This window comes from Perca flavescens, chromosome 20 (genome assembly GCF_004354835.1).
Source record: "Perca flavescens isolate YP-PL-M2 chromosome 20, PFLA_1.0, whole genome shotgun sequence".
Taxonomy (NCBI): domain Eukaryota; kingdom Metazoa; phylum Chordata; class Actinopteri; order Perciformes; family Percidae; genus Perca; species Perca flavescens.
The window spans coordinates 1,467,686-1,485,626 of record NC_041350.1 but is presented as its reverse complement, the minus strand read 5'-3'; the positions used below and the strand labels follow the sequence as shown (position 1 = coordinate 1,485,626).

The 17,941-nt window shown below is 46.9% G+C and overlaps 1 protein-coding gene across 3 annotated transcripts in view; it reads left to right on the top strand.

Annotated features, from left to right (window-relative positions):
* heatr4 (HEAT repeat containing 4) overlaps positions 1–17,941 on the top strand; it is a 35,346-nt gene that overhangs the window by 3,127 nt on the left and 14,278 nt on the right. For 2 of the 3 annotated variants that reach the window (XM_028564963.1, XM_028564964.1), the window contains exons 2-7: positions 116–625; positions 3,916–4,014; positions 12,552–12,730; positions 15,535–15,639; positions 16,834–16,952; positions 17,907–17,941. The exon at positions 17,907–17,941 is cut by the window's right edge and continues 149 nt beyond it. In XM_028564963.1, the coding sequence (XP_028420764.1) occupies positions 187–625; positions 3,916–4,014; positions 12,552–12,730; positions 15,535–15,639; positions 16,834–16,952; positions 17,907–17,941 (976 nt within the window). In that variant the 5' untranslated portion in view covers positions 116–186. The remainder of the gene's footprint in view (positions 1–115; positions 626–3,915; positions 4,015–12,551; positions 12,731–15,534; positions 15,640–16,833; positions 16,953–17,906) is intronic. The other variant, XM_028564965.1, reaches the window with a different exon arrangement.

Here is a 17,941-nt window from a genome sequence, read left to right as displayed (position 1 = left end):
CAGAAACTAAATTGTAGACCTGCATGTCAGTAAGCTCTCCATGTCTGGCTCTTGATGTGTTTCTCATTTTCCAGTGTGGCCCTCAGTGAAGTTGAGTTTGACCCCCCTGATCTAGATCCTGCAGGTGGTGATGGTGAAACGGATTAACGCTGTGGCTCTGAAGTCTCCGGTCCAGACTCCATCAGGATGCAGAGACCTCAGCGTATCTACCAGCAGTTTCTGACTGAAGCTTCAGCCAGCCTCCGTTTCTCCCCAGACCTGGTGGTGGCAGGCAGCGTCTCATTCAACCAGTCTGACTTCCAGCAGATATTCACGCCTAGCGGAGCCCTGAAACCGTCCGTCAAGGGGAAGACACAGGAGGGGAAACGTTGTAGACCGGCTCCGAGGCCTCCAGAGCGATGCAGGGGTCTACAGGAGTCTGAGGAACAGGCCCCCGTTCAGCTGGAGATGGCAGAGTCCTGCAGCAGAACCAGGCTGACAGCTGGGCACTGTCCGAAGAGGGCTGCAGGTTTATCCAGACCAGTCCAACAGGACCAGATCATCTTGCAAAAGTCATCAAAGTACCACAAAAACATGCAGAGGTGGTCCTCCAGAGCCCCACCGAGGGGGACTGGACAGGACAACAGTAAGTTAGGCAGTGGTCTTCTATAAGTTTATTTAAGGTCCCATGACATGGTGCTCTTTCGATTGCTTTTATATAGACCTTAGTGGTCCCCTAATACTGTATCTGAAGTCTCTTTTATATAGACCTTAGTGGTCCCCTAATACTGTATCTGAAGTCTCTTTTATATAGACCTTAGTGGTCCCCTAATACTGTATCTGAAGTCTCTTTTATATAGACCTTAGTGGTCCCCTAATACTGTATCTGAAGTCTCTTTTTATAGGCCTTAGTGGTCCCCTAATACTGTATCTGAAGTCTCTTATATAGACCTTAGTGGTCCCCTAATACTGTATCTGAAGTCTCTTTTATATAGGCCTTAGTGGTCCCCTAATACTGTATCTGAAGTCTCTTTTATATAGACCTTAGTGGTCCCCTAATACTGTATCTGAAGTCTCTTTTATATAGACCTTAGTGGTCCCCTAATACTGTATCTGAAGTCTCTTTTATATAGGCCTTAGTGGTCCCCTAATACTGTATCTGAAGTCTCTTATATAGACCTTAGTGGTCCCCTAATACTGTATCTGAAGTCTCTTTTATATAGACCTTAGTGGTCCCTAATACTGTATCTGAAGTCTCTTTTATATAGACCTTAGTGGTCCCCTAATACTGTATCTGAAGTCTCTTATATAGACCTTAGTGGTCCCCTAATACTGTATCTGAAGTCTCTTTTATATAGACCTTAGTGGTCCCTAATACTGTATCTGAAGTCTCTTTTATATAGACCTTAGTGGTCCCCTAATACTGTATCTGAAGTCTCTTTTATATAGACCTTAGTGGTCCCCTAATACTGTATCTGAAGTCTCTTTTATATAGACCTTAGTGGTCCCCTAATACTGTATCTGAAGTCTCTTTTATATAGACCTTAGTGGTCCCCTAATACTGTATCTGAAGTCTCTTATATAGACCTTAGTGGTCCCCTAATACTGTATCTGAAGTCTCTTTTATATAGGCCTTAGTGGTACCCTAATACTGTATCTGAAGTCTCTTTTATATAGACCTTAGTGGTCCCCTAATACTGTATCTGAAGTCTCTTTTATATAGACCTTAGTGGTCCCCTAATACTGTATCTGAAGTCTCTTTTATATAGACCTTAGTGGTCCCCTAATACTGTATCTGAAGTCTCTTTTATATAGACCTTAGTGGTCCCCTAATACTGTATCTGAAGTCTCTTTTATATAGACCTTAGTGGTCCCCTAATACTGTATCTGAAGTCTCTTTTATATAGACCTTAGTGGTCCCCTAATACTGTATCTGAAGTCTCTTTTATATAGGCCTTAGTGGTCCCCTAATACTGTATCTGAAGTCTCTTATATAGACCTTAGTGGTCCCCTAATACTGTATCTGAAGTCTCTTTTATATAGACCTTAGTGGTCCCCTAATACTGTATCTGAAGTCTCTTTTATATAGACCTTAGTGGTCCCCTAATACTGTATCTGAAGTCTCTTATATAGACCTTAGTGGTCCCCTAATACTGTATCTGAAGTCTCTTTTATATAGACCTTAGTGGTCCTCTAATACTGTATCTGAAGTCTCTTTTATATAGACCTTAGTGGTCCCCTAATACTGTATCTGAAGTCTCTTATATAGACCTTAGTGGTCCCCTAATACTGTATCTGAAGTCTCTTTTATATAGGCCTTAGTGGTACCCTAATACTGTATCTGAAGTCTCTTTTATATAGACCTTAGTGGTCCCCTAATACTGTATCTGAAGTCTCTTTTATATAGACCTTAGTGGTCCCCTAATACTGTATCTGAAGTCTCTTTTATATAGACCTTAGTGGTCCCCTAATACTGTATCTGAAGTATCTTTTATATAGACCTTAGTGGTCTTTAATATAGACCTTTTATATGGACCTTAATAATACTGTATCTGAAGTCTCTTTTATATAGACCTTAGTGGTCCCCTAATACTAGTCTCTTTTGTATCTGAAGTATCTGAAGTCTTTTATATAGACCTTAGTGGTCCCCTAATACTGTATCTGAAGTCTTTTTTATATAGACCTTAGTGGTCGCCTAATACTGTATCTGAAGTCTCTTTTATATAGACCTTAGTGGTCCCCTAATACTGTATCTGAAGTCTCTTTTATATAGACCTTAGTGGTCCCCTAATACTGTATCTGAAGTCTCTTTTATATAGACCTTAGTGGTCCCCTAATACTGTATCTGAAGTCTCTTTTATATAGACCTTAGTGGTCCCCTAATACTGGCAAGGTGGAGGGTGGGGGGTGTGGACCAACTGCCACTTTGCTCGTTTGAAAGCCATGATGTCTCTCTCTCTCTTTCATGGGTGGGCCAAAAAAAGCAGAGAAAGGGGAGGTAACCTTTCCCCTTATGACCTCATAAGGAGAAGATTCCTGATTGGTCCATCTGAACTTTAATTTTCTCAAAGACAGAGCAGGATACCCACGGCTCGGTTTACACCTATCACCATTTCTAGCCACTGGCGTTAACTCATATTAATGTTAAAATAACCCCCATAAAGTGAAATGTTCATGCCATGGGACCTATAATCCTACACTGGGGAAATTCCTGTGCTACCTTCCTACCTAACTTTTCATGCCATGGGACCTTTTTTAAAGGTCCAGTATGTATCGTGTTTAGTTGTTCATTATCTAAATCTGTGTTGCCCGTTCACCAACTTGTCCTTTTTCATGAATATTTACCTCCACCATCAATTCCAAGTATTCCTATTGGCTGGAAATGTTACATTTGCATGAACTGGGGTAGTTGCTCTGTGTGTGTGTGTGTGTGTGTGTGTGTGTGTGTGTGTGTGTGTGTGTGTGTGTGTGTGTGTGTGTGTGTGTGTGTGTGTGTGTGTGTGTGTGTGTGTGTGTGTGTGTGTGTGTGTGTGTGTGTGTGTGTGTGTGTGTGTGTGTGTGTTACTTCTCCACCTTTCGTGTTTTCTCTGTCACATGATAAACTCCCAGCTGCTGCTAGTGGGTATCGTAGCTTTTGAAGAAGGAAACATGGAGGACCACACGTATTCAAAATCTAGGAGTCTTCTTCTACTCTCAGAAAAAGAAAAAGGAGATCGAAAAGAGCAAGAGAGCAGCTTTTTTGAAGCGTGTAGGCTACCGTAGCTGTAATACCTACTGTGAACTGCGTGGTGAGAGAGAGCTGATTGCGATCTATGTCATCTCAACTCTAGATGGGAGAAATTCCCACACATTGAACCTATTAAAATAAGAATGTTGTTAACCGCTAAGAGAGGAAATGAACTGATTTCTTTTGGCGCTGTTTAACCACAACAACAGTTTCCACAGAGAGCCTGGAGACAGACCGGTCTGATCCTGTAGACCCCGTCCAGACTGAAGTCCTCCCCACCTGCAGCACACCAACGTCTCCACAGTCAGGTAGAAAACTGCACGAAGCTCTGTGTGACAGATAACTCCGTGTTTTTCGCAGCTGCCCCTAGTAGACTCCGGATCGGGCCGAATTTTTCTGTCCGAGCCTGGCCCACGTCCGACAGAGCCGGTGTTCTGTCGATCTATGCTACCTATCGAGATGTGGTCGATACTGTGGTTAATGGAGTAATATCTAATAAATCATTTATTCATTGTACCTTTTGATAGGGTATATTTTTCTATCAGAATACGCTACCACTGAAATATTCAACAAATATAATTTAATAGAATATCAAAATATGCTCCTTATCTCTTTACAGTGCACATTGAGTGAGTAGCGGTGCAATATGTAATGATTCTGTTGGGGGAGCATTGTTTGATAGGGTATATTTGTCATATCAGAATATGCTACCACTGAAATATTCAATAAATATATAATGGAGTATCAAAATATTCTCAAATAAACACAAGATGTCAATACTGTTAGAGCTATACCTCTATGGGATTCAGCCTGCCTGCACAATTGGAAATGGGAACACATAAGGAAGCACATTTCGATAGGGCAGCGCGACTCGATAGACTCTACTATCGATTTGCGCTACGGTAGCGTTTTTCGACAAGGCAGCATAGATCGTCAGAACACCGTGTCCGAACCCGGCCCGAGCCCGACAGGCATTAAGAAATGTATGTCCGAGCCCGACACAGTTAAAATCTTGTGTTTTTTTTCTCCTCTCATACTAATGACACATGTAGGCTACGTTTATTTGTGTGGAAAGCCCTTTTTTATTAAGCAACTGTAGGAAGGCATTCTGAAATGTCAACAGATGAGGTCATACGGGGCAACAAGCGCACGTTAATCAGCTGTTAAAATGTTCAACGTGTTAACCTCTCCTCATCGCTTCGTTTCCGACCGACTCGTTACCTCCAGGGCCCACGGTATAACATGAATAACCTCTAACTCTGCTCCGGTTGCATCTACAACACGTCTGCTTCCTCTTTTTCTATCTCTCTTCTGCCCACTTACCACCCACACACTCACTCACACACACTCACTCACACTCACTCACTCACACACTCACTCACTCACTCACACTCACTCACACACTCACTCACTCACTCACCCACCCACACACTCACTCACCCACCCACACTCACTCACTCACTCACTCACTCACTCACCCACACCACACTCACTCACTCACTCACACTCACTCACACCCACTCACACTCACTCCTCCCACTCACTCACTCCTCACTCACTCACTCACTCCCACCCGCTCCCTCACTCACTACACACTCACTCACTCCTCCACCACCACACTCCTCCCACACTCACTCACTCCTCACTCCACCACACACTCCACTCACTCACACACACTCCTCACTCACTCCACTCCTCCCGCTCACTCACTCACTCACTCACTCACACACACTCACTCTCACTCACCCACTCACTCCTCACCCACACTCTCCACTCCTCACTCGCACTCCTCACTCACCCTCACTCCCTCCCTCACTCCTCACCTCCTCACTCACTCACTCACTCACCCACACTCACTCCACTCACTCACTCCTCACTCACTCACTCACTCACTCATTCCTCACACACACTCACTCCTGCCCACACACACTCACTCACTCACTCCTCCTCCTCACTCACTCACTCACCCACCCGCACACTCACCCACACTCACTCACTCACTCACTCACTCCTCCCCACACACTCACTCACTCACTCCACACACACACTCCTCCTCACTCACTCCTCCTCCACTCACTCACACACACTCACTCACTCACTCCTCCCACTCCTCACACTCACTCCTCACCTCTCACTCACACACTCCTCCACTCACCTCACTCTCACTCACTCACACACTCACTCACTCACTCACTCACTCACCCACACACTCCTCACTCCTCCACTCACACACACACTCCTCCACACACCTCACTCCCACTCACTCACTCCACCTCACTCCCTCCACTCACTCCTCACTCACACACTCCTCACTCACTCACACACTCACTCACTCACTCACTCCCACACACTCCTCACCACTCCTCACTCCCTCACATGCTCACTCCACACACACTCACTCCTCACTCCTCACACTCACTCACACCACACACTCTCACTCCTCACTCACTCACACACTCCCACCTCCTCCTCACTCACACACACACTCCACCCACCCACACTCCTCACTCACTCACCCACTCACCCTCACTCACCCACTCCCACCCACACACTCACTCACTCTCACCCACACACTCCCACACACTCACTCACCCACACTCCACTCACACACACACACTCACTCACCCTCACTCTCACCTCACACTCACTCCACCACTCACTCACTCACACACACACACTCACTCACTCACTCACTCTCACACACTCTCACTCACCACCCACACACTCACCCCACACACTCACTCACACACTCACTCACTCACTCACCCACACACTCACTCACTCACCCACTCACTCACTCACACTCACTCACCCACACACTCACTCACTCACCCACTCACTCACACACACTCACTCACTCACACACACACTCACTCACTCACTCACTCACTCACACACACACACACTCACTCACTCACTCACTCACTCACACACCCACTCCCCACACACTCACTCACTCACCCACACACTCACTCACTCACCCACTCACTCACTCACTCACTCACACACTCACTCACCCACACACTCACTCACTCACCCACACACTCACTCACTCACCCACTCACTCACTCACACACTCACTCACTCACCCACACACTCACTCACCCACACACTCACTCACTCACCCACACACTCACTCACTCACCTCACTCACCCACACACTCACTCACTCACTCACTCACACACTCACTCACTCACTCACTCCCTCACACTCACTCACTCCCACACACTCCTCACTCACCCACACACACTCACTCACTCACCCACACACTCACTCACCCACTCACTCACTCACTCCTCCTCCCACTCACACACTCCTCCTCACCCACACTCACTCACTCCTCCCCCACTCACTCACTCCCCACTCACCCCACACTCACTCACTCCTCACCCACACACTCACTCACCCACACCCACTCACTCCTCACCCCACACACTCACTCCTCACACACACTCACTCACTCCTCCTCCTCCACACACTCACTCTCCTCACCCACACACTCACTCACTCCTCACTCCTCCTCCTCCTCCCACACACTCACTCACCACTCACTCACTCACTCACCACACACTCACTCACTCACCCACACCACTCACTCACCCACTCACTCACTCACTCCCCCACTCACACACTCACTCACTCACCCACACACTCACTCACCCACCCACTCACCCACTCACTCCACTCACACACACTCACTCCACTCACCCACACTCCTCACTCACCCACCCACTCACTCACACACACACTCACTCACTCACTCACTCCACCCACTCACCCACCCACACACTCACTCCACTCACTCACTCACCCACCACTCACTCACTCACCCACACACTCACCCACTCACCCTCACTCTCCACCCACTCCTCACTCACCACACTCACTCACTCCCCCACTCACTCACTCACCCACACCTCCACTCCTCACTCCACTCACTCCCACTCCACTCCTCACTCACTCACTCACCCACACACTCACTCACTCACTCACCCACACACTCACTCACACACTCACTCTCTCACTCACCCACACTCACTCACTCACTCCACTCACCCACACACTCCTCACCCACCCACCACCACACACTCACTCACTCACTCCACCCACACACCCTCACTCCACACACTCACCCACACACTCACTCACTCACTCACTCCACTCCCTCTCACCCACACACTCACTCACTCACTCACCCACTCACTCACTCCCTCACACACTCCACTCACCCACTCACTCACTCACTCCACCCACTCACTCACTCCACACACACTCACTCACTCACCCACACACTCACCCACACACTCACTCACACACACTCACTCACTCACTCACCCACACACTCACTCACACACCCACACACTCACACACACACACTCACTCCTCCTCCACCCCACACTCCCACCCACACACTCACCTCACTCACTCACTCACTCACTCACCCACACACTCACTCACTCCACCCACACTCCTCACCCACCCACTCACTCACTCACCCACACACTCCTCACTCACTCACCTCACACACACACTCACTCACTCACTCACCCCACACTCACACACACACACTCACTCACTCACTCACCCACACACTCACCCACACACTCACTCACACACACTCACTCACTCACTCACCCACACACTCACTCACACACTCACTCACTCACTCACTCACTCACTCACACACACACTCACACACTCACTCACTCACTCACTCACCACACACTCACTCACTCACACACACACTCCACTCACTCACCCCACACTCACTCACTCCCACTCACTCACACACTCACTCACCCACACACTCACTCACTCACTCACCCACACACTCACTCACACACACTCTCACTCACCCACACTCACTCACACACTCACTCACTCACTCACTCACACACACACTCCTCCTCACTCACTCACACACACTCCTCATACCACCACACACTCCACCCACTCACTCACTCCACACACTCTCTCTCCTCACTCACCCACTCACTCACTCACTCACCCACTCCCACTCACTCCACTCACTCCTCACCCTCACTCCTCACCCACTCACTCACACACTCACTCACTCACTCACACACACACTCACTCACTCACTCACCCACTCACTCACTCACTCACTCACTCACTCACTCACACACTCACTCACTCACACACTCACTCACTCCCCACACTCACTCACTCACCTCACCCCTCACTCACTCACACTCACTCACCCACTCACTCACTCACTCACCCACTCACTCCTCACTCACTCACTCACCCACACTCACTCACTCACTCACCCACACACTCACTCACCCACACACTCACTCACTCACCCACACACTCACTCACACACACTCACTCACCCACACACTCACTCACTCACCCACACACTCACTCACTCACTCACTCACACACTCACTCACTCACCCACACTCACTCACACACACACACACTCACTCACTCACCCACTCACTCACTCACTCACCCACTCACTCACTCCCACCCACTCACTCACTCACTCCACACTCACCCACTCACTCACCCACACACTCACTCACTCACCCACACACCTCACTCACTCACCCACTCACTCACTCCACACACTCACTCACTCACACACACTCACTCACTCACTCCTCACCCACACTCACTCCACACACTCACTCACCCACACACTCACTCACTCCCCACACACTCACTCACTCACCCACACACCACTCACTCACTCACTCACTCACTCACCCACACACTCACTCACTCACCCACACACTCACTCACACTCACCCACTCACCCACTCCACTCACTCACCCACACACTCACTCACTCACTCTCCCCACTCACTCCCCCTCACCCACACACTCACTCCACACACACTCCTCACTCCTCCCCCCCCACTCACTCACCCACACACTCACTCCACACACTCACTCACTCACTCACCCACTCACCCACACACTCACTCCACACTCACTCACTCACTCACCCACACACTCACTCACTCACCCACACACTCACCCACACACTCACTCACTCACCCACACACTCACTCACCCACCCCTCACTCACTCACTCACTCACTCACACACTCACTCACCCACTCACTCACTCACTCACCCACTCACTCACTCACTCACTCACTCACCCCACACACTCACTCACCCACACACTCACTCACTCACCCACACACTCACTCACCCACACACTCATTCACTCACCCACACACTCACTCACTCACCCACACACTCACTCACTCCACTCACACACTCACTCACTCACCCACACACTCACTCACTCACCCACACACTCATTCACACACACACTCACTCACTCCTCACTCACTCACTCACCCACACACTCACTCACTCACTCACCCACACACTCACTCACACACACTCACTCACCCACACACTCCACTCACTCACCCACACACTCACTCACCCACACTCTCTCACTCACCCACACACTCACCCACACACTCACTCACACACACTCACTCACTCACTCACCCACACACTCACTCACTCACCCACACACTCACACACACACACTCACTCACTCACTCACCCACACACTCACCCCACACACTCACTCACACACACTCCACTCCTCACTCACCCACACACTCACTCACTCACCCACACACTCACTCACCCCACCCACACACTCACTCACTCACCCACACACTCACCCACACACTCACTCACACACACTCACTCACTCACTCACCCACACACTCACACACACACTCACTCACTCACTCACCCACCCCACACTCACCCACACTCACTCACACACACTCACTCACTCACTCACCCACACACTCACCCACACTCACTCACTCACCCACACACTCACCCCACACACTCACTCACACACACTCACTCACTCACTCCACCCACACACTCACTCACCACACACCACCCACACACTCACTCACACACTCCTCCACCACACTCACCCACACACTCACCCACACACTCACTCACCTCACACTCACCCACACACTCACTCCACACACTCACTCACTCACTCACCCACACACTCACACACTCACCCTCACACACTCACACACACACACTCACTCACTCACTCACTCACTCACTCACACACACACTCACTCCTCACACTCACCCACACACTCACTCACTCACCCACACACTCACTCACTCACTCACCCACACACACTCACCCACACACTCACACACACACACTCACTCACTCACTCACTCACACACCCACACGCACTGAGCTCTCTTAAAAGGAGCCGCAGCACCATTTTACAACAAATGCCTTATCGCGCTGATGTGTCTCAGCCCGACCCGACCCCGACCATAATTTCTAAATATCTGTCCGAACCCGGCCCGGCCTGTCGGACCCGGGTCGGGTATCCATGCCTTAGCCCCTACAAGCCCAGTTTGGACCAAAGATTTGCAACGAGACAAAACCGTTTTAGAGCGCTGCGGGAAAAGTTTCAGCTCGACTCAAACCAGCTGGTGGAGTCTCCAGAGGCTGGTTTTAGAGACTTCTCCACAGGGTTTCCCACACAGACTAATGTGTGGCGGTGTGCCTCACTATCAACACCGGCCGCCACACATTTCGTTTCATTATTAATTTTTTTTTTTAAACGCTATTTAAAGGAACATGCCGACTTATTGGGACTTTAGCTTATTCACCGTAACCCCAAGCGTTAGAAGTCCATACATACCCTTCTCATCTCCGTGCGTGCTGTAACGCTGTCTGACGGCTCCACCGGTAGCTTAGCCTAGCACAGATCCTGCAGGTAACTGGTTCCAGTAATCCTACTGCTCCCAAGAAGTGACAAAATAACTCCAACATGTTCCTATTTACATGTTGTGATTTGTAGAGTCACAGCGTGTACGTAAAACAACGTAACATGAGACACAGCCGTCTTCTAACAGTAAACAAACCGGGAACTATATTCTCAGGCGGAAGAATATAGTACTTGGGCGGAGTGATATGCTTTCGCAGCAAGCCTGTCTGAGAATATAGTTCGGTTTGTTTACTGTTGAAGATGGCTGTGTCTCATGTTACGTTGTTTTTGTACACGCTGTGACTCTCTAAATCACAACATGTAAATAGGAACATGTTGGAGTTATTTTGTCACTTTTGTCACAATTGGGAGCAGTAGGCTAGTTGGAACCAGTTACCTGCAGGATCTATGCTAAGCTAAGCTAATGCTGGAACCGTCAGACAGCGTTACAGCACGCACGGTGATTTGTTGTGATTTGTAGAGTCACAGCGTGTACAAAAAACAACGTAACATGAGACACAGCCATCTTCTAACAGTAAACTAACCGGGAACTATATTCTCAGACAGGCTTGCTGCGAGCATATCACTCCGCCCAAGTACTATATTCTTCCACCTGAGAACAAAGTTCCCGGTTTGTTTAGGCAATGGTTATAGTTAGGGTTACGGTGAGGGTTAGCTGCCTGTAAGGCGACGGTGGGGGCTTAAAACTAGAGATGGCCCGATACCATTTTCTGCTTCCCGATACCGATTGTGATACCTGAACTTGCGTATCGGCCGATACTGAGTACCAATCCGATACCAGTGTGTCATGTATTTTATCACGTTTTAACAGCTGTATACTACTATCCCTGTATGGATGTGATATTAATTTGTTTACAATATTTTCAGGCTTCAACCAGAGAGAGAGATTCGCTGGGTATTAAAGTAGGAGAGGAGGACAGCATCCAACAGCGCGTCCTCAGTTTTTGATACTTGATTGTTAGGAAAATAAGTTAACCAAGCTTTTGTTCTTTGCTGCTTAACGAAGGTGAGAACTGCCTGTGTTATAACCTGAGCCTGTGTGTGTGATATTGTGCAGGTCTGGATCCTGACAGCTGGTTGGCAGCACAGCGTGCAGCTCTGGACGGAGACTACAGCGTCATCCAGAGACTCGTAGCTCAACTCTTCCTCTGCCGGGACGAGCAGACAGACAGGGAGGAACAAGCCATCGACAGCCAGCTGGTTGTTCCTCTGCTGAGCTTCATCAGCAGCCAGACGGTCAGAGCCTCTGCCTGTCTGTCTGTCTGTTTCTGTCTGTCTCTCTGTCTGTCTGTCTGTGTCTGTCTGTCTGTCTGTCTCTGCCTTTCTGTCCGTCTCTCTGCCTTTCTGTCTGTCGGTCTGTTTCTGTCTGTCTGTCTTTCTGTCTGTCTGTCTCTGTATGTCTGTCTGTCTGTCTGTTTCTGTCTGTCTGTCTGTCTCTGTCTGTCTGTCTGTCTGTCTGTCTGTCTGTCTGTCTTTCTGTTTCTGTCTGTCTGTTTCTGTCTGTCTGTCTGTCTCTGTGTCTGTCTGTCTGTTTCTGTCTGTCTGCCTGCCTGCCTCTCTGTCTGTTTCTGTTTCGGTCTGTCTATTTCTGCCTGTCTGTCTGTCTCTGTATGTCTGTCTGTCTCTGTCTGTCTGTCTGTCTGTCTCTGTATGTCTGCCTCTCTGTCTGTTTCTGTCTGCCTGTCTGTCTGTTTCTGTCTGTCCCTGTCTATCTGTCTGCCTGTCTGTCTCTGTCTGTCTCCCTGTCTGCAGTCAGTACACCGCCATCTCTCCCTGACTTCAGAAACCAGCTTTCTTGTTGACATGATGTTTAAGAAATCAGCTGACTGTCTCTCTTTTATTTATGGTTAGTTACGGTTGCTACGGACCCTACACCGTAGCCTGATGGGAATGTAACGCAGACAACAGCATCAGCTGTGATTGGTCCGCTTGGCCTTGGCTTGGTAGCGTCACATTTCTTTCTTTCTCTGTTAACTACATGAAATTAGTTAACTTTTCCTGCTCCAGCTTTGGGACAGTGGTCAGGAAGCCCTAGGATCTTATAGAAACTCACCTTTCTGCTCAATAATCCATCGCTGTTCCTTTCACACGGCAGGATTATGATGTCTTTAAACCGCTCACGCTACCGCTACCCTTGCAGATTTAGATCCGGCCCATATATCAATTTGGTTTCACGATACATTTTGGCCCTCCTAGTTGTGCACCAAACGAAAAACACATGACAGTGTTTTTTTAACTGAAATTACCTGACATTAAAAGCAGAATATGGCAGATTTGCTGACTCTGAGACTCAGAAATTCCCCCCAGAAGAAGAGTTTTAATATTCAGGCTGTGAAACAGGTTGTTGTTGATGTTGTTGTTGTTGTTGTTGTTGTTAAAAAAAAAAAAAAAAAAAAGATCATTGTTTTTGCTGGATTTGCTAAATTCTATGAGGGCTAAGGAACTCTTTTGATGACTTTTGTACGGCTTCATGTCAACAAAAATCATACAAAAATGTCGGAAAATCAAAAAATCAAAAAAGGTGACCAATGTCTGAGAAAGCCACAAAAAAAGTTGGAACAAAAACAACAAAAATGAGGAACAAAGCTACCAAAATGTAAAAAAAAAAAAAAAAAAAAAAAAAAGTGGCATGCAGTAACAAAAGCACGTCAGTAAACTCTCCATGTCTGGCCCTCGGTGTGATTCTCTTTTTCCAGTGTGGCCCTCTGGGAAAATGAGTTTGACACCCCTGCGCTACAGGGTCATTCAGGCACATAATCGCTTCGGACCAGCTTTTATTTTATTTTATTTATTTATTTTATTTTTCAGGACAATGCACATTTGATGAGCATAAAAAATGTTAACTGAAAAAATGTCAGATTGTAGCCCAAGGGTTAATTTCCACGTGCAGTCCATTAAGCAGGTTAAAGTTACAATAAAAAGCACAAAAGATATACAGTAGTAAAACGGAGACACAATTCATTAGTATGGTCTACTGGGCTCATACGGTACAACATACAATTAGAGGTGGTTGCACATTTGGTTAGCTCTGAGCCACACCTTTACCTGGCTCTTAAAGGTGGCCAGAGTGGGACATTCCCTTTATAATTGGGGGTAGTGTGTCCCATAATGCACTTTAATAGATAGTGCATTATGGCTGAAGGAGGTTTTTCTAAAAGGAACCTCACAGTCCCTGTTTACAACAGCTCTGGTGATCCGAGTCTGTCTGTTTTTAATAAACTCTAACAGAGGGGGTGGCGCCAAGCTTTATAAATTAAGCATACTGTGAACACCGCTGCGATTGTTCAGTGGCGACTCTGACCCAAACTGGGCCTGATTATCCTCTAATGCAGAGATTCTCAAGCTTTTTTTTCAATAATGTTCCCCCTTTTGAACAGTTTTTTTTTTTTTTTTTTTTTAAAGACATGCACCCCCTACACAGCGCAAATAATCTTTGGTAGAAAAAAAAAAAAAAAGTCTCTTTTTAAAGATGAAGCATACAGTGATGTCAGAGATAGATTTACTAAACAACAGCCTTGGACCTGGAAAACAATTAAATACTGATGGAAAAAGGAGGCAAAATGGTTGGATGAAAAGAAGACAGTAGAAAAGAGTAAGGAAAGGCAAGAATGGGTCAAAACAAACAACAAAATCTTCCAAAAACAATGACAACAACTTTGAAAAAAGCAACAAACTTGGAGAAAAAAAAGACAGAAGTACCCCTAGGGGGACACATACCCCATACAGTCCTCCAGAGTACCCCTAGGGGGACACATACCCCATACAGTCCTCCAGAGTACCCCTAGGGGGACACATACCCCATACAGTCCTCCAGAGTAACCCTAGGGGGACACATACCCCATACAGTCCTCCAGAGTACCCCTAGGGGGACACGTACCCCCTGTATTCCTCCAGAGGACACGTACCCCCTGCAGTCCTCCAGAGGACACGTACCCCCTGCAGTCCTCCAGAGTACCCCTACGGGGACACGTACCCCCATTTGAGAAACACTCTGATGTGACGCCTCTATAACAGGTCTCCATCCTGGTTTCCTCCTGCAGACTCTTGTGCGCTCGCTGCTGGCTGAGAAGCTCAACAGCTCTGATTGGAGGGACCGACTGATATCCTGTAGCACGCTCCGCAGCCTCAAAGGACCCACTAACAAGGTAAAGACACCAGGCTGCCCCTGGCTCCAGTCAAAGGGTAACTTCTGTGATCCAGTGGGTCCAGTATTAAGCGAGAACGCTGTAACCAGGCAGCCATGAACCGGGCCGCAATGTAACCCTAACAGGACTAATGTTCAGCAGCAGTTAGAGTCCACTGAAAGTTCTGTTGTTGCCACTGACAGACTCAGGTTATTATTCTAAGTGTCTGACAACATTATGGGATGGATCCCTACAGAGATAGACCTTTTAGTTAAAGAGTAAGATCCTTTTAGTTTAACATGAAACAGCCCCGAAATCACCATCACCAAACTCCACCAGACTCCATGTAAATAATCAGGACTTTTAGCGTGTATAGAGCCAGCATATCTCCACCAGACTCCATGTAAATAATCAGGACTTTTAGCGTGTATAGAGCCAGCATATCTCCACCAGACTCCATGTAAATAATCAGGACTTTTAGCGTGTATAGAGCCAGCATATCTCCACCAGACTCCATGTTAATAATCAGGACTTTTAGCGTGTATAGAGCCAGCATATCTCCACCAGACTCCATGTAAATAATCAGGACTTTTAGCGTATATAGAGCCAGCATATTTCCACAAGTAAATGGGTGAATTAAGGGTTTATTTCAACCAAACCAGAGTGGTGATTGTTGGAACAGTGGAAAGATGAACCAAGACGGCTTTTGATAGTTTGATTTAGTTTCTGTCCACTTTGACTGAAGTGTGTTTTACGATGATAAAAGTCCTGATTATTTACATGGAGTCTGGTGGAGATATGCTGGCTCTATACACGCTAAAAGTCCTGATTATTTACATGGTGTCTAGTGGAAATATGCTGGCTCTGTACACGCTAAAAGTCCTGATTATTTACATGGAGTTTGGTGGAGTTTGGTGATGGTGATTTCGGGGCTGTTTCATGTTAAACTAAAAGGATCTTACTCTTTAACTACAAGGTCTATCTCTGTAGGGATCCATCCCATAATGTTGTCACACACTTTTAGTGGACTCTAACTGCTGCTGAACATTAGTCCTGTAGGGTTACATTACAGCTCGGTTCTTGTTTAATACTGGACCAGTTTCAAAGATTGTTGTCAACATCAGACACAAAAACATGGGAAAATAGGGTACAGGTTATAAACACCCCCCCCCCCCCAAAATTAGCCTTTGACTCTGAGTCATGGTTCTGTTTCAGGATGTGGTGCAGAAGCTGAGCGACCTGATGTGTAGAGACCACAGTGACGCGGTCCGCCTCGCTGCTGCCGAGACGCTCATGAAGCTGGGGAAGACGCACCAAGTCCACACTGAGCTCAGGTGCTGCAGGAAACTACAGTTAGCACTGCATGCTAACTACCGTAAAGGAGGCAGCTTCTGCTCTGATTAGTTTTATTTTACACACAAAAAACAGTATCTTTTGTTATCTTATTTCATCTAATATATTATCTTATTTATTATGTCTCGTATATTTCTGTATGTGTGTGTGTCTCTGTAACGTGCTGCTGTAACGCAGTCATTTATCTATATCTACCCACCTTCCTACCTTCATATCTATCTATTTATCTATCTTTCTATCCATCTATCTATGTATGTATCCATCTATCTATCTATCTATCTCTCTATGTATCTATCTATCCATCTATCTACATATCTACCCACCTTCCTATCTATCTATCTATCATCTATATATCTATCTCTCTATCTATCTCTCTATCTCTCTATCTATCTCTCTATCTACCCATCTCTCTTTATCTATCTACCCATCTATCTATCTCTCTATCTATCACTCTATCTCTCTATCTACCTATCTGTCTATCTACCCACATTTCTATCTATCTATCTATCTCTCTATCTATATCTCTATCTACCCATCTATCTCTTTATCTATCTCTCTCTATCTACCCATCTATCTATCACTCTATCTCTCTCTATCTACCTATCTGTCTATCTACCCACATTTCTATCTATCTATCTATCTATCTATCTATCTATATCTCTCTATGTATCTATCTATCCATCTATCTACATATCTACCCACCTTCCTATCTATCTATCTATCTATCTATCTACCCACCTTCCTATCTATCTATCATATATATATCTATCTCTCTATCTACCCATCTATCTCTTTATCTATCTCTCTCTATCTACCCATCTATCTATCTCTCTATCTATCACTCTATCTCTCTATCTACCTATCTATCTGTCTATCTACCCACATTTCTATCTATCTATCTATCTATCTATCTATCTATCTATCTATCCATCCAGGTTAAAGTTTGAGGAGGGGCAGGGTCTCCAGGGCC